We start from the raw sequence: 19,291 nt of genomic DNA, 5'->3' as shown, positions 1-19,291 counted from the left end.
TGCTACATTCACCCACGTCGATGTTGAATCATTTAAAAATACATATTCATGTTTTTATTATGCCATTGTCTACAACAGAGATCACCAATTCGTTTCTTCACGGGTCCGGTTTTTAAAATAAAATGACCATCGCGGTCCGTCTCTACATGATTTTATTAAATAAGCAAATCCGCCATTTTATGACCCCTGGTCTACAATATGAATACAAATATTCGCAAAAAAAAAAAATCACTTTATGTTATAAAAAAATATTTTGAGATATTTCTAAAAGATCTATTTGTAGATACCTAGCCTTGCAAATAGCATTATAGCAGCTGTCGCTTACTATACAAATATTGATAGTGCCTACTTAGATAAATTTATGTGCTATTTATTTGTTCACGAGTTTTAGACAAATATGTTACTATCAAGTTTACAATAATTTTAGAACAGTACCCCTAGTGTAAATATTTTCGACAGCGAAACGTGACGTACGCGTTTGCGTTAAGTGTCATTTTGTATGAGATTTTTGACTTTCCAAAACGTCCCGCTTGGCGCGCTGTTCAAAAACCCATACAAAATGAGACGCAAACGCGTACGTAACGTTTCGCTATCGACTAAATTTACACTAGGGGTACTGGAGACTAATTAAATGAAACTGTATGTATAGTTCTGCAATCTTAATTTAATATTGATATTTTTTACAACGGCTAAAAATTTAAAAAGAGAAGTCAATGACTTTACCAATTGCTACAAGTTGACATATTTCTACACACAAAACACAAACTATCATACAAAATTCTTGTTAGGTATACACTCGACTGAAAAAGATATAATATGTAGGTATGGAATAAAATCCACAATTGAAAGGAACGTTTCATAAATAAATAGGTAGTATTAGTAATTTTCTACTCAAGTTAGAAATGCAAATGACGTATTATGCATGTCCGTCCGTCTGCTAATTCAGCGAATCGCGGCTAACTCGAGAACGGATTGACGGGATCGTCGGTTTCTGGGGCGACTATTGATTTCTCAATTAGGTATGTTGGTTTAGCCGTATTACTTGTACTTATACTATTTGAAGAATAATGGCGTCTCAACAAAATACTTAGTGCATATTTCCTTTATGTTAAATTTAGGCTACTATTATGATTACCTTAAATATTATGAATAAAACAACACTTCTTGGCCTAGGTTGGAAGTGACTGCCTACGAAACAGAAAGTCCCGAATTCGAATCCTGGTAAGGGCATTTATTTGTGTGATTATCACAAATTAAACATATCTCTATTATATATTGTCGAAACTAGGTACCTTACCTACCCACAACACAAGCCTTATTGAGTTTACTGTGGAACTAGTTCAATTTGTGCGAGATTGTTCAGTATTCATTTATTTATTTAAAACTTGTCCTTGATTTTTATTTTAGGTTTTTCCAGAAATTTGAATTCCCTCGAAATAAATACTATATGTTTATTTTGTAAAAATTCTTAGTGCAAATTTCGAGGAAAGCATGAAAATTTATTTTTTTACATTTCGTCGCCGTCGTGAAGACGTGATGACTGATGATCAAAGATACCAATCACTACACTATGATAACGATCATTCGAGATAGAATGTATGTTTATTATGTAATTATGTGGTTTGCACATTTTTTCATAATATTATAAGTATTATAACGTGACCGAGGTGAGTTACATTCTAAGTAGATTTCAATATAAGTATTATTATTAAATTTTCCGGATAACGGACGGACCGGTGACATGCTTCTTGGAGAAATAACAAGTACCCTGGAAATGAGGCGTCATCAATTTAATTTCCAGTCGGGTTATCTTGAAATACAAAAACAAACTGCAAACATAATTTGATATATTTCAAGAACAGTTCATAACAATAACTGTTTACACAAATTAAGAAGTTGGAGCCTAAAACGATAATCCAACAAGATGAATGGATGATCCTCTTCAGATGATCCAGATCAGCTGGATTTAAACAAATTTAATATTCGCCGTGCTTAGCGGCAACGGATTTTATTAAGTAAAAACCGTCAAACACACAACAGAGTGTCGGTTTTAATTACGCCTTTATATCCTACCTAGAAGGTTCAATTTTCAAAAATATAATGTGCGGAGGCTGTCATTTTTGCTCAAGTAGGTACTTTCAAGCTCGAATTCATTAAGTTCAGTGTACTTACTGGTCGGACAATTAATTTTATGAAAGTGCATTGCACCAAAATCAACAAATTTGACGTGAATACTCGTATGATAAAATGTTGTTACCTAAGCTAAAGTTAAAATGCGTCCACGGTTGCAGTTTTGTATTGAAGAAGTATATTACAAAATACATTATTAATAACGACGAAAGTGGAGGACCCGCATGAAATCATCTTTTCATCATCATCATCAGATATTAACATTATTGAAAATATTTTGACACAATTTATTTTATATCAACCACAGCTTTGCGCTACATGAGATTTTTTTTTTCAAATTTGTTATGATTATCAGAATTAGGAGCATTTAAATATTTGTATGGAACCTGTTTTTGCTTTAAATTTTTGCAATAGGTATGTCCTTAAACTACGTCCAAAAGAGAGGTATGGGCATTGTGAATGTCATCTCGCTTTATGTGGTAGGGCACAGCACAGCGGATGTCATTCCAGACCTAGAGCAGAGCCCAACTGGGGAAGTACCTCCACCTTTCAGAAAACCGCAGCCAAATAACACTAGACCCTACGCATAGTGTTGTGTTCCTGCCGGTGAGTAAGGTTGCCAGAGATCAACGAGGGTGCGGAGTGTTAGGGTCGGCAACGCGCATGTAACTCCTCTGGAGTTGCAGGCGTCCATAAGCCACGGAGACTGCTTACCATCAGGCGGGCTGTATGCTTGTTTGCCACCAACGTAGTATAAAAAAAAAGTCAAACGTAGAGGCATAGCTATGGTTAATATATATCAAATTATGTAAAAAATATTTTCCATGATGTCAATATCCAGAGAAGAAAATGGGGACTATGTTTGAATTGAGAAACGGCCGTCCCCTTACCTCTTAAGGTTTGATCATCTTGGTGAAGATGATAGCTAGTATGACAAGAACTACTTACCATTTCATGCTTTTAAATTATACTGATTTAACAATACGTATCAAGTCAAGGGTAAATACAATCATAGAAGATGCTAAAATATTTTAATCAAGTAATATGACGTCAGCGCTAACTCCAACAGTTTAGAGCTAAACCAATCTGTGCCTAGCAACGTTAGTCAGGTTGTGATTCAATTGCTGCCCGATGTTGCAGCAAATTAACTGTCCAACATCTGCAGAGGTACCGTGTGCTTCTGCAGTAGTTTAGTCAATATTTGCTTTGGAGAATGTTACGGCTAAATATAATTTTGAAGTAAAATGTAAACGTATTTCTATTACTTACGTAACTAACAATACACGAGGTAAACCGTAGTTTAATATTATAATTATTCTTTTCTTACCAAATGTTATTGTGGTATAAGTGTGGTATACTCAAGAAATTTTCCTTTCCGTGAGAAAAATACTTCTCGGAATAGCACATTAAATACTAAATAACCATCCCATCGTTCTCGTAACTGTGTTCTATGCAAATAAATTATTTGAATCTTTTAATGTATAATACTACCAGCTGACGTATAATATACGCGTACCACTGTCCTGTAATCGGTTGTCTTGTTATCTCTCAATCGGAAAGAAATTACTAAGATATTTGTTTTTCGACATGTTTAGGTAATTGCCATTTCTTGAACCCAGCGACGCAGGAGTAGGGAATGAAATCTCGATCTCGCAATTTCAAGATCTCGTGAGACCTCGCACGAATTTTCGATATTCAATCTTGTTGACAGGAAATCTCGATTTTGGCAATCTTGGTCGAGATCTCGATTGATATTTTCGAGATCCCGAACGATAATTAAAGTGACTCGCTTTGTTTTGAGTAACCTTTTTGACTTTAGATTCATATTGTTAGGGCAGTGTTATTGTGTGTGTCTGTGTGTGTAGTGCTATTGGCTTAGGCTGACGATAAAACCACGGTGGCGCGCACTGTGCGGAAGAATCGAGCGAATTTAGCGTACCCACAATTAAAAATAATTATTATTCCTTTTTCTTACTTACATGCAAATTAAAGTTAAGTATTTAATTTTTATCCAAATGAAAAGGTACAAGAACACCAGAGCTGATAGAGAAGACCTAGTAGTGGGAGCAACCACCTACAAAGGTGTGGATCATTTTAGGTATCTTGGTTGCACAGTAACTGATACCAACCGAAGGGAGGAAGAGATCTACGAATCCAAAACGCTTTAAGATGCTCGGCAGCGTTCCATCGAGTTTTAGTGTCAAAGCTGATCAGTAGACCAACCAAGATTCGTGTCTACAAGACTGTAATTAGGCCAATTTTGATGTATGGGTGTGAAGCTTGGACTCTGACTCAGAAAGAAGAGAGCAAGCTCTTAGTGGCGGAGAGGAAAATCTGGCGGAAGATTCTGGGACCTATCAGAGATGAAGATGGAACTTGGAGGCGTAGAAAGAATAGGGAGCTAGAGGAGCTGGTTGCGATGCCCAATATAATTGGCGAAATCAAGGCCACACGACTCCGCTGGCTCGGTCACCTAGAGAGGATGGGAGAGGATCGTGCCGTGAGAAGAGCGTATGTGGGGCACCCGGGTGGAAAACGTCCGTCTGGGCGTCCCAGATACCGCTGGAGTGACGAAGTCCTAAAAGACCTGTTCGCCCTCGGAATACCCAACTGGCGTGAAGTGGCGCAGGATAGGGCAGAGTGGCGCTCTCTTGTGTCAAAGGCCAAGATCCTGTTTGGGTCACTGAGCCAGTGAAGAAGAAGAAGATTTAATTTTTATAAAAGTAGATTTTTCGTTAAATGATGATTTAATTTGTTGCTTTTTTTGATCAAAATATAACATGACGGAACCTACCATAAATAAGTTTGATCAAAATAACAGATTTTTAATTACTTTGCCAAATCTCCATCTCGTCGAGATTAATCTCGATCTCGAAATTTAGAGAGTTAATTTAATACTATATCTATTGCAAATAAAGATTTATGATTATAAGAGTCTTACGGTCGAGGTCTCGAAACACCCAATCTCGATCCTTATTTTTCGTGCATGATCTCACAGCGCCAATCTTGGTGCGCGATTGCAGTCCCTAGTTCCCTACACAGCACAGGGGCAGCTGACGTTCAGGCAGTTCCATTTCACATTTACCACTTCCCAAATGATTGCCCGAGTAACGAATGATGACTAAGGAAATATGTTCTTGGCCCGGGATCTATAATTAAAACTAACTCTGGCAATACGAGTAGGTAATTAAAACGTAAATTATACATCATTATTTTGACGAAGGTTATTAGATACCTAATAATTATCTAATTACCGTATCAGACCCGACCCATTTTTCTTTTTAAAAATATAATTATACACCTTAATTGAGAATAATTAACAAAGCGAGTTCTATTTATGTAGTTAATTTTCTGAAGCAAGTTATAACTTGCTCGTATCGTATACGATTCTATCTACACACATATCATAAACCCATAATGTTTTGTTACAAAAAATTTCTTATCTGTGATAATGTTATGACATTCAAATTTGGAACATCTCTGAAAAAACAATTTTATTTGACCTCTATTCTAAAATCAGTTGAGATGCCTTTCTGTTGAAAATGAAATGTCAATTGCATACAATTTTGACATATCCCACATTTTAGTTTGTATCGAATGATACGGAAATAGGACCCCGACTCTAGTTAGTCTCTGAATTAAAAAAAAACTACGAATGCGTGACATGCGTGAAAAAAGTTTTCATTTGCCGCCATTTGACGTACAGTTTATCTTATAATTAATTTTAAAGTAACTTTAGCAAAAGTTTCGTGTAAAAAGCCAGTTCCACCAAGAGAGCAACGATGTTCCAACGGTGGCTGTAATTTGGGTTAGTGAATATATAATAGAAAGTATATAATGTGTGTAGATAAAATAGTGTAACTGTACATAATTAGACATTAAAACACTCGTGTGATCCTTTTAAGACACACTCACAGTATGTTAGTGCCTTTTATTATGTAGCAGTCACATAAACTACTATTAGCCCTTCATTTTACATTCTTATGTTGGTGCACATGCACAGCTACTTCTACCTTCCGCAAAACTCCCAAACAGGATGTAAGAACATCAATGAACGTAGTAAAAATCAAGTGACCATGTTATGGAATGTGGTAATGTGTATATTTTCATACTCTACCATAGTCGCTGCATCATTCCGACAAGCTCCGGAAACTTTAGAAAAGAACAAACAGACGGCCCGATTCGAAATTTAAGATACATCAAACATTTGCATAATCCATATCGATTAGATATATCATTGTCAAAAGTGACATTTTGTGTAAAACCGCCACTTTTGACACTGATATATCCATTCCATATCGTATCTGTAGGATTTTTTTGATGTATTATTTATATAATTCGAATCGGGCCGATAATAAAATGAAATTGCAGAACCCGTTTTGAAATATTTTGTACCACTTTCACGCAACGGATTTTTTAAGATGGTTGGGTAAAACCGTGAAAGTACAAGAACACATTTATCTGCTTCATTGAATAATTTATCAAAGGTTTATCACAAATCTATAAATAACATTCCAACACTGTCACTTACGGCTATTATTTTTTTAATTTTATATAATAAATTAAAGCGATGTGGGGACTAAAAAGATATCTATTAGTGATTTATGACAGATCACGAGAATTAAATCCAAAAATAGTATAAGAAAAACATTTTTCATTACAATTAAAACCAACGTCAAAGCTCGACAAAGCAGAGAGTACTAGAGCTTCCTCGACAACGTTCCATCGTAGCAATGCCTCAAAGCTTAAAGATTCAAAAATACTTTACGGGATTCGTTTCTTTGTCATTTTGATAGTAAAACTTGTACAATTAGTAGAATAAATGGAAGGTTGTTATTGCCGTTACATTATACACTGATTAATATATGTTGTTCGTAGCAGTGAAAATAAACAATATCACAGCAAAAAGCTAGTGAAAAGGAAAAAATCAATATCTGACATACCAAAACAGAGAATACAAGAAACAGTAGGGTACTTTCCTACTAGTAGACTCAAGTTTCTTTTTTGAACTGTCAAAACGATTAGCCACTATGAAATTTATATTTAATATAAGAATCATCCCTATTATGGTTTGCGTCACTGTTTTAGCTAACTTACGGCCTGATTCGAACTCTAAGATGCGCCAAATATTAGGTCTAGATACGATATGGATCGCATGTGTCAGTTTCACAAGTGACGTTTATTTAAACAAAAAGTCACTTTTTAATACATCATCTGTAATATTTTCAACTTTCCAGCTATCACGGTTCATGAGATAAAGCTTGCTGACAGACGGAGAGACAGCGGAGTCCTAGTAATAGGGTCCCGTTTTACTCCTTGGGTCTCTTCTTTTTGTCGTTGTACTCTATGCAGAGCGTTGTGGTCAACTGCTAACATCAGGCGCAGATGTTGTTGTTATAGATGTAGATGTTGCCCTTGGGTACGGAACCCTAAATATTAGCATAATCTAATATGCTATAATGTGTCACAGTTTAATAGTACAGTCGGCATAATCTTAGGATTAACATCTTATAAAGCGCTTAAGTTTGGCTGTATCGTGCTTTATTTAAGCCCCCAACTTTTGCTACATAAACGCTTGCACTCCCAGGGCAAAACTGAATAAGTTATAAACTTTAAAACTTGCGCAATTGAGATTTTCATCAAGTTGTGAATTGTAGCTGTTTCGGTGCTGATGTGACGGGTAGCGAAACTTTCGATGAGTCGTTAAATTTTAATGTTTTCGTTTATTTATCAGATATCTTAGTCAGTACATAAGATATTATCAAAACAGGATTACATGTTTAATTTCCAAAAAAAATCGAATATTAATAGTAAAATTGAGGCCACTCCGCCTCACAGATTCCATTCGATTTAGTACATTTTATTAGCATAGCGTGAGAATAGAGCCGCTGTTAGCCAAAGTTTAATGAACTTACCTACGGCTCTACCCTGTATTACATCTACGGGAAACATGGTTGCGACGAGTTTCGTAGCAGTTATGACTTTACAAAAAATGTTGAGAAAATATATGTTAAATTATTTCAACCTCATACTCATATAATTTTTTTTTCTAATTAATGATTTGTTACAATTAAGTATTTTCGTAACAGTTTATTTAAATATACGGTTTTGATCGGTCGTGATTCTTATAGTGCGCGCGATATACACGGTGAGTTTGAAATAAAACAAAATGAATGAAAATTAAATGGCTTAAGTCCAGTGGGACAATTTCGCCAGTGTCAAGGTATTAGGAGCTTTAAATACGATTAAAATTGTAGGGTTAGTACAAGACAGTGTACGGTGATTTTATTAGTACTTGTAAAGCGATAGCTGGACTTTACAAGTAGTACGTGGACTATTGATTAGAGAATTAATCTTGAAACGCGTTTAGCCACCATTTTGGAGTCAACGGCCGATAGTCCACGTATGTCTATAAGTATCTTAAAATTACCTACCTACTAGAGTTTTGTCAACGTGGACTAAATTCGAGACGCAAATTCATAGCAAAATGCTTAATAGACACGTATGTTGGGAATAATTATGAGTATTTTGTGACTTAAGTCCAGCTATGGCTTTACAAGAGCTAATAAAATCACGGTCACTAGGACTCCGTCTGTATGTCCGTCTGTCACCAGGCTGTATCTCATGAACCGTGATAGCTAGGCAGTTGAAAATTTCACAGATGATGTATTTCTGTTGCCGCTATAACAACAAATACTAAAAAGTACGGAATCCTCGGTGGGCGAGTCCGACTCGCACTTGTCTGTACCTATGTTTAATTGTTTACTCTATTTATTGACACAACTACAAAAACAGTAATTAATTGTTATGCTCTTCCAGCGATTTTTTTGTTTGAAAAAGTTAAAATGGGTAAAAAGGTTAGAGAGTTATAGCGGCAGAGCAGGCTTTGTTCGAGAGTTGCGCGAATGCTGGAGTGAACAATGGCTTCAAAAGTTTTTTTTTGTTTCTCCACTCTTAAAAATCGGCATAGTGAAACTGAATATATTTAAAAAAGAAGTTTTTAGTTTTAAAAAAAATGGCATTTGATGAAATACACTTTTTGAGATTTAGGTATTTTGAGATTTGGACGATATGAATAAAAGTCATTATGATATTTGGCTATATTATGAAGGAAACAAATTGACTAAGTTTCTTTAAAATTTAGAACATACAAAGACAATGGCATTATGATAACTATTTACATTTAGGTGGAATGAAACCAAAGCAATTTTTTTATGGTTCCATTTTTATCACTTGTCAATACGCCCGTCACTTTCGCACTTACATACTTGTTAGAACGTGACAGGCATGGTGATAAATAATAAAGAGCCGACCATCTTAGCCCTACTGCAGTGGCAGCATGGTTCCATTTTTATCGCTTGTCACTATGCCCGTTACTTTCGCACTTAGATACTTGTTAGAACGTGACAGGCATGGTGACAAATGATAAAGAGCCTACCATCTTAGCCCTGCTGGTGTCGTCTAATCCACTCACGTGATTGATATTTTTCAGTGACTTCCATTATTATAATAAAATAAGGGTGACAGCTAAGACTTAAGGTCACTTGCACCTTCATAATATTGATTTCACATTTCACTTATCGTTATTATGATATGACCTTGTGTTTTGTTATGTTTTTGATGATCAAACGAACTTCTTGAAGTGAAGTTCGATCGATATTATATGAGTCACCTTATTTGAAGATTATTTACCACCTGTAACCCTATTATTATGTTACAAAATTGACATTTATTGCCAGCCAATACAATACCCACGAATGAAAATCCCTGCGCTGGGACTTCGTCTTTTCTGTAATCTTATTGAGATGAAACGCTGAGGCGTCTGAGATCTGACAAGGATCGAATATGTCACAAAAAAGTCTCTAGAATCGGCTTAAATAACTATGAGGGCCACTTATAGTACCACTTATAGGGCCACAGTAGGATTTATATGAAATTGTGTAATTGTGAGGTATTCCAAACTAAAATTAGGCGAACTACGGCTCTTCTTTTCGGGTTGGAATCAAAAGTCACCCACCGCTCTCTTCACCTAATCCCAATAATTAACGCACGCACTGGATTTTACATAATTGATTATTATTTGATCTTTTGACCTGGAAGGACTGGAACTTTTATTGATTACTTATTTTAGATAGATTTACTTAGCAGTCGTGGTGGTTTTTATAGTCAAGTAAAATGGGATGCCTGTAAATAAAGGTGCCATTCAGATGGCAACTTCTTATACAGCACAACTGTATTACTGTTGCGACATTACTGTTTCGGCACTACAACGCCAGGGTCAACGCCGCAATAGTAAAACCGCAACAGTAATGCAGTTGCCCTCTGGATGTCACTTTGTCATTTTTATCTCATCGTAGCTAAAGGAATCAGTCGTCACTTTTTCAAAATTCGAAGTGTCTATCACACAATATTCTTATCGAACTTATTAGGTTTGGGCCTCAATAATCAAGTAATAGCAATTAGCTTGCACGTGAAGTTTATTAGACATTTCAGAATTGAAAATGTAGCTCAGAGGAATTAATAAAGTGTCATAGCGAGTTAACTAAGCTCAAAATCTACTTTACAATTCAACGATATACGCCCGTGGTCAATGCGAGCTTGATTAAGGCGACGAGCTTAAATTTAGCTCTTGATAGTCTGAATCAATCCTTTGTTCCTTTAAATATAAAGTCTTTGAGGAAGATTTACTTTATCTAAGGCACATATTTAAAAATATTTTTTTAATAGGAACACCTTACTTAATTCAAGTTTTGAATTTAACCAACATTTCCTAAAAAAGTAAACATACCTACCGTATATTTGAAACTTAAGAAAATATTTTTTATTGTAACATGAAAGTTTTTTTCGGTCCCCGGAGACCCTGACAGCGTGTACAACAACCTTTTGTAACTTCATCAGGAAACTTAACCCATAATCTTTAAAATAAGACATTCATCAAAAAACAGCGCTAACCTATGATCCTCTGCATTAACATTATACTATTTAATTTTCCAAAGGGCGACTCTACAGCATCGTGTTTAGGTTGATTTTAGTTTGTCAACGTCACAAGTTCATCTTGCACGCAAATATCATTAGCATATAAACAAGGGACAACAAGTCTTTCGCGACGTTTAATGAAACTGCTGGCGAACTCATTAGGGGCCCATAAAGAAGGGTGCGAAAGAGAAGAGCGGAGGGCGCCAGTTTAAGGTTTATCATTAAAACGGAATGAAGAAAACGGAAGCGAAGTTACTGTTAATTAGGCTTTCTTAAGCAGAGCTCTCTTGGCCATTATTTAAGCTTCGTTTGAATAGAAGAAAAATTGTCGCGTCACGCGTCGCCTGCGACTTCAAATAATATAATTAAAGCATTGTGTGATTAATATTATATTGCAGCGTAATATAATTGCGAGGTAATTCTCTTCTTTCAATATCAGTATCACTTACTTAAATAAAATGCCAGATGAATGCTGCAGTCCTATAATTAGGGTAGGTATGTACATAATCTATATTATACGCAATATACTCATAATTAGGGTTCCGTACCAAAAAGGTACAAAAGGAACCCTTAAATTTTTGAAATTGACTCACATGATAGAGATTTATCCTCGAAAAACCAACATACGTGCATTACATCGCGGGAATTAGACAATCAGCCGATAGATGGCGCTGTACACAATTAAACTTAGTAAAAGTCTTTCACCTTTATAGTTGCACTAGATAATTCAAAGTTTGCACAGAACCCTCGGTGGCATTTGGCATTCCTTTATTTCCAGAATTAAGTAGATATATTTTTTGCTTACAATATTCAAAATAAGAGCTAGACAACGAGTACTATATGCAGCTAGGTTGATGAATTACTTATTCATATTCTCATAAAACAAGTCGATACGAACTTAATCTTTAATAATATTTAGAAACTCCCTCAAACATCGAAAACTCAGTTTCGTCTAGACAAAACAAATGCTAATGAGATGATAAAATTCATGAAAAACTCGAACGATTGCAAAAACTTTTCGTTGCTACGAGACTTTTCCATTAATCCGTGTATTAAACATTTATACCAATTAACTATCTTTGGGGTCGATAAAAAACGGACTAGAAATATAATAAACGAGTCAGTGTCGTTAAGTTTAACTTGGTTTAAATAAGTTATTTCTTAAACTGCTGACTTAGTTTTCTTGTTACTGCGAATGATTATCGGATGAACCGTTTTCCAAATTATACACCTAAACATTTCTCGAGAATCACTCTATTGATAAGTGAAAACCATAGCTATAAAATAAGGTCGTATACATATTTTTCGCACGGAGGTTGCTTATATATTATTGGCAGTGAACTAAATTTCATATAAGCAGTCGAGCCAATAGTATTATTTCATTGATGCATATATAGTCAAACCAATGCAAGCTGCGGTAGCAGTATGGTTTCATTTTTATCACCTGTCACTATGTCTGTCACTTTCACACTTAAACACTTGTTAGAACGTGACAGGCAGGGTGACAAATGATAAAGAGCCGGCCATCTTAGGCCTACTGGCAGCGATTTTGATAGCACAGACGGTGCACGGGCTATTTTAAACGTCAAACTTCTATAAAATTTTGACGTTTACTTGACACTTGCCCCGTCTGGGCTATCAAAATCGCTGCTAACTGATTTTGGTCTGACTCTAGCAATGCAATCAAGACTGACTTGATGAGAAACCACAGAGCAATGGAATTGTGCATCCCTACTCAAATAACTCAGAATTAAATATATTTAAACCACATCGTTAGTAACGGAAGGACTTTGCTTTTAATATTTAATTGGCTTGCGGTAACGTAATAAAAACCGGCCAAGAGCATGTCGGGCCACGCTCAGTGTAGGGTTCCGTAGTTACTCTTCTGTCACAATAAGCTAAACTGGAGCTTAAAGTATAGTAAATTGTTAACCAAGGGATGAAACGGTACCTTTCACCCGAGTTAAACAAATAGGCAAATTTGCATAATCAGTACCTAATTAAAGTAAGTCTTTTTACTATGAAGGGAAAACTTTTTGCGATAACTCAAAAATAGCTAAACTGATCATATCCGCTATAGTTTTCATTTAATGTCTTTCTTAAGCTCTACTTCCACGATTTTTTTCATATTTTTTGGACCTATGGTTCAAAAGTTAGAGGGGGGGGGACACATTTTTTTTTCCTTTCAGAGCGATTATCTCCGAATATATTCACTTTATCAAAAAATGTTTCTTGAAAACCCCTATTAGTTTTGAAAGACCTTTCCAACGATACCCCACACTCTAGGGTTGAAGCGAAAAATAAAATTCACCCCCACTTTACGTGTAGGGGAGGTACCCTAAGAAAAATTAAATTTTTAGATTTTATTGTACGACTTTTTCGGCTTTATTGATTTATATATCCATGCCAAATTTCAGCTTTCTAGCACTAACGACCACGGAGCAAAGCCTCGGACAGACAGACAGACAGACAGACAGACAGACAGACAGACAGACAGACAGACAGACAGACAGACGGACATGGCGAAACTATAAGGGTTCCGTTTTATGCCATTTGGCTACGGAACCCTAAAAACGATCACATCAAAGGCTTGTATCTTAATCGTGTTGGTATGGTGACACTGCTTTTAGTGAATAAATGATACTTATTATTATTTTAGCATTATGTAAGTGGCGTATTATAAATAATTTTTCGATTATTTCCTAATTCTAGTATAACTGAAAACTGAAAAACAAACTAACTTAACTTAAAATCTTGAGACAAGTGGTGATCTCGTTGTGACCATTATAGTAGGATTATTTTATTATTATTATTAAAGATGAAAACTTTAGACGTTTTAGTTGTCAAATTCAAATTTATGAAAATGGTCGCTTCATTATACCTATGATACCATTGTCTTAATTTGCAAGGCTCGGAAACCGGTTAAATTTCCATACCATTATCATGTAATTGGCGCAAAACATTTTTTTTTTTTGTTTATAAATAACGGTTTTACGAACAAAACTTAACAAAATGGAAATTGTTCGTAAAATCGTTATTTTTAAACCGATTTTTAGGACAACATTTCCATCAAGGCTCGGAACCGGTTAATAAAAATACCGGTAAATACTAATAATAATAAAAAGGTTACAATTAAGTTCTTAAAACGTTCGCGTTCTCATAAATGTTCGGAGTAAAACCGAAATCTTTAAACCCAAATAAACCGGTATTTACTGCTATTTTGAAAACCAGTTCCAAGCTTTGTTTATTTGTCCTAAATTTCAAAATTTCTAAATGTCAAATTGTGTCCAAGTTTCAGAATACCTAAATTTCAAGTACCTACGTTTCTACAAATATCGAATAGCAAATTAGATTTTACAATTTTATAACATTCGTCGTATTGACCATTATTTCTGAATGGTCTGCTTAATTTGGATTTAGTGGGTATTGTGAATAGTGACAGGCAACACTTTCAGACATGCTGATAGGTACTTGACGCGTCTCTGCGCACACGGTAGAAAAAACTAATTATTTTGCTCTGATAATTCACTACTTTATTATTCGTAAAAAAAAAAAAAAATAATTCACTTGCAATCACCTGACTTTTTTCACAGAAAGCATAAAATCGTACATCGTACCAGATGCAACTAGTTTAGAAAGAAATTTAGAAAGAAAAACTTTCCAACTTTCCGGAAATAAATCGCTTCCAAGTGGGTGAGTTACGAAATTCGTTCGAGTTTTCCGTTAGACGGGTCAAGTCGCCGGGAACTCGGGAACAGTTAATAGGAATAACAGTATATTGATGTTTTAAAGAACTACACAGTACACATAATCAATTATGTGAGCCCTATATTTTGTAATGTGCTGGTATCATAGCCGCCAGTTTGCAGTTCAGGTGATGATTAATGAATGTTAATTAATTATGCTGTAAGTAAAAGAAACGGTAAGTATCTAAATTATTTTAAATAGATTGTGTTTACTTCAAAGGTATTTCTTTTATCCCACTTCACCGCAGATTATACAAATTAGTAGTGTTATTTTAGTGCTTATTAAGTTACATTTAAGCAAAGGGTATAGCCGGGTAAGCATGGCCATACTGCCATTAGCAAATAACTTAAGCCTCAAATGCTTCAGGTTTAAAAAAATGCAAAAAAAGAAAAAATATTTTTATTTTATTACAGCCAAAGTACTAATCCGATTTCTTTGCAATTTGGGTATGTTGTATATACAATTAAGGTAGTTTTCTGAAAAAATAATTATTGAATTATCTCTTAAAAGATAGTAATAAAATTAAAAAAAAAATCAGAAAAATTAAAAATTTACATGAGATTGCGACAGTTATCAAATTTACATATTTCATGAAGAATTTAATAATTTTTAACAAATATTTTTTTCAAAATTTAAACAGTGAAAAAAGGATTTGTAACATGTGAATTTTGTATACCTATACAATATAACCAAATTGCACAGAAATCGGATTAGTACTTTGGCTGTGATAAAATAAAAATGTTTTTTTTTTTTTCGCTTTTTGCATTTTTTTTAAAACCTGAAGCATTTGAGGCTCAATTTTTGGTGAAACCACTACATATATATAGGTTAATAATCCAGTAAAAGGAAATTAATTTTTTCGCTAAGGGCAGTTTGGCCATGCTTACCCGGCTATACCCTTTTATTAGCTATTCAAATCGAATTATGAGTGAGTTCACGTAGTGACGAGAACGATCAGATTAGATCCAAAATCAATCACCGTTTGTTTTTGGTACAACCGAGCTAGTAACGTCTGTCGTAATAAAAAACTAGTTTAATATTGAAATGAAGAAGGTGAAACAAGTTGACGTGGTTATCCTAAATGATGCTATGGCGGTCGACCTCGGTGGTTGCATTAGGAACAAGAGCAAATGTATCTATGAGATAAGATTACCTAATAAAAGATTAATAACATCATTAGTAAAAAAAACGGTAAATTATGCATAATGGGTGTTATTTGTCGTAAACCACTTCTAGCGTAATAACGACGGCCAATATTTAACAAAAATACATAGTCAATTAGTCGTGTGTAAAAATCCGCAAACAAGCGATATCTGGCTGCGTGTTTTATGTACACGCCCGGGCCCCGGGGTCCCAATTTCCATTTTAATTGACAGGACTTCGATGTAAATCTGGCCTTTGTTGTTCCTGGATTAGAGTTGTAAAAATATTGACTGGCTTTTGCTCTGTGGAGCATGAAGTTGATGGAGTAGGTACGCCGATCGGTATAGCGAGATAGTTGCGTGGCGAGCACTATTGTTTATGGAACCGTGTCTAAATTGACCTATATGCGAGTAAAATTATGGTTGAATTCTTGTCACAGCAGCTACAGAATACACGCCTCGAAAAGATTTACGCTATCATAAATTCCATACCTATTTTTTGAGGTAACGTTATGCATGGCTCCATGTTCTGTCATACAAAAAGTAATAAAAAGAAAATTTGCTGGTAATAAAAGGTAGAGAAGGGTTTGAACAATACAATGAAAAAATTCTCCTCTGAAATTTCGAGCAATTCGTTTATCAAAGTCTATCAACTCGACAACTTAACTACCGGTATGTGCTGTCATGGTCAACAAGAACTTAAGCAAATCAATCACGTGCACATCAATAAAATTGAAGCTTCAATAATATTGATGTAAATAAAGCAGTGTATGTAACTGTACATAATTAGGCACTACAATAGTATAATACTCGTGTGATTCTTTTATGAAACTCATTTCATTGGTTTCATAAACCCACATTCGTATTTTAAGGCCTTTCATTATGCAGCAGCCACATAAACTACTAATTATGACGTTAGTTCCATGGAAGGTATAGAAATTACTGACTATTTGTTTTCTTTTTTTTTTAATTCTTACAAAGAAATTTGTTACAAAGAAAACGTGTTATTTATCTTTTTATTAATATATGTTTAAAGAAGGAGAATCAAATCTCAATAATTGTAAGAAGAATCTGTAAGCGTTAGATTTTTCTTCTATATTAATTAAAAAATTAAATTCTCTAAACATTATATATATATATATATATAGGTTTGCATTTTCACCTATCTACGAGTACTATAAAGTTAGTAAAATAACTTTGACTGACGTGAAATAGGTACGTATTTATTTTGACTATACTCAATATAAAATTTTCTTTCTTACCCATGGCAAATAGGATGAGCAGGGCGGACACCACCCACGAGCACATGATGACGTCACGGGTTGCTCACATCGCTATTGGAGGCACACTGGAGCATGGGCATCTGCAAGAAATGCACAGTTCGATAAGTTTTTTTTTTTGTTTACTTTACGTAGGTACCTAAGCGTACCTATGCTTTTTTGGTATTCTTGGGTGTACTAGACTAAAGTCATTTTAAACATAAGAGATATTTTTTTAACACGGAGTTATTTATTCATAAATAATTATAATAATTATAAAATAGTTTTCGGTACAGAGCCTAATCTAATCTAGCCTAATCTTGGAATCTTTGCCTATTATTTCGGGGTCAAGGGACTCAGCTCTGTGTGATTGTGGCGAAGAGGACCAGACCATGGAACACATTGTTCTGTATTCTTATCAGGCCTACCAGGGGCCACCAGAGGATTTACTGCATCTCACATCCGATGTAGCTGCTTGGATCAGCACCCTGAATGTTGACGTTTAAATAAAATACTAACGAATAATGTTAATATAATTAATTGCCTGCCATACGATTAAATATATTTTTTAAGAAAAAAAACTGACTAAGAAAGATTATTGTTGCTTTTGGATTTCATACAAAAGACTGGTAAAATACCCGCAATAGGGTATTCGACTGTATTTATAATAAATTATTTCACTTCATGCATAAAATAATAATAAAAATAGCTATAAATTTGCTTAAAAGAGTTGAGTAGTAACCTCAATTCCTGATGGAATCCATCATCAGAACTCAAGCTTGACAAAAATGTGCCTTGAAAACCTAACTGCTTGACAAACATGCGAAGAGAACAAATTGCCAAACGTGAACTAAACGGCGTTGAAGAGTTCCATTCTGTTCATCATCAGCAGTTCCGCTTCATCAAATGTCACTTCTACAAATGTAAATTCTTGATTTGATGATGAAAATACTAAGATCACTATATATATGCCTTTAACATTTGAGGAGTTCCCTGGATTCCTCATGGACCCCATCGTCAGAACTCGAACTTTACAAAAAATTGTCTTAAAAATCTAATTTGCTTTACAAACACGGCGAAGAGGACAAATCGCCAAACGCTGCTTACCATCAGGCGGCCGTATGCTTGTTTGCCACCGTCGTGGTGAAAAAAAGTGAACTATGCGTCGTTGAAGAGTTCCATTCTGATCATCATTAGCAGTTCCACTTCATCAAATGTCACTTTTTAGGGTTCCGTAGTCAACTAGGAACCCTTGTAGTTTCGCCATGTCCGTCTGTCTGTCTGTCTGTCTGTCTGTCCGAGGCTTTGCTCCGTGGTCGTTAGTGCTAGAAAGCTGAAATTTGGCATGGATACATAAATCAATAAAACCGACAAAGTCGTACAATAAAATCTAAAAAAATATTTTTTTTAGGGTACCTCCCCTACACGTAAAGTGGGGGTGAAATTTTTTTTTCGCTTTAACCCTAGAGTGTGGGGTATCGTTGGAAAGGTCTGTCAAAATTAATAGGGGTTTTCAAGAAACATTTTTGATAAAGTGAATATATTCGGAGATAGTCGCTCCGAAAGAAAAAAAAATTGTGTCCCGCCCCTCTAACTTTTGAACCATAGGTCCAAAAAAAACGTGGAAGTAGAGCTTAAGAAAGACATTAAATGAAAACTATAGCGGACATGATCAGTTTAGCTATTTTTGAGTTATCGCAAAAAGTTTTCCCTTCATAGTAAAAAGACTTTAATTAGGTACTGATTATGCAAATTTGCCTATTTGTTTAACTACGAAGGTACCGTTTCATCCCTTGGTTAACAATTTACTATACTTTAAGCTCCAGTTTAGCTTATTTTGACGGAAGAGTAACTACGGAACCCTACACTGAGCGTGGCCCGACATGCTCTTGGCCGGTTTTTAAATGTAAATGCTTGATTTGTTGATGAAAATACAATAATCACTATATGTATGCTCTTCACTTTTGAAGAGTTCCCTTCATTCCTCATGGATCCCATCATCAGAACTGAGTTTTGACAAAAACGGGACCAATCTGT

General features: G+C 35.1%; 1 protein-coding gene across 1 annotated transcript in view; it reads right to left on the bottom strand.

Annotated features, from left to right (window-relative positions):
- The window catches only part of LOC133519218 (cell adhesion molecule Dscam2), a 245,798-nt gene extending 227,235 nt beyond the window's left edge, over positions 1 to 18,563 (bottom strand). The window contains exon 1 of the mRNA XM_061853212.1: positions 17,258 to 18,563. Coding sequence (XP_061709196.1) covers positions 17,258 to 17,303 — 46 coding nt within the window. The 5' untranslated portion in view covers positions 17,304 to 18,563. The remainder of the gene's footprint in view (positions 1 to 17,257) is intronic.
- Between the last annotated feature and the right edge of the window lie 728 nt (positions 18,564 to 19,291).

The sequence above is a fragment of the Cydia pomonella genome, chromosome 6 (assembly GCF_033807575.1).
Source record: "Cydia pomonella isolate Wapato2018A chromosome 6, ilCydPomo1, whole genome shotgun sequence".
Classification (NCBI taxonomy): Eukaryota; Metazoa; Arthropoda; class Insecta; order Lepidoptera; family Tortricidae; genus Cydia; species Cydia pomonella.
Note: the sequence above shows the minus strand (reverse complement) of the source record. Positions and strands in the feature narration are given on the sequence as shown.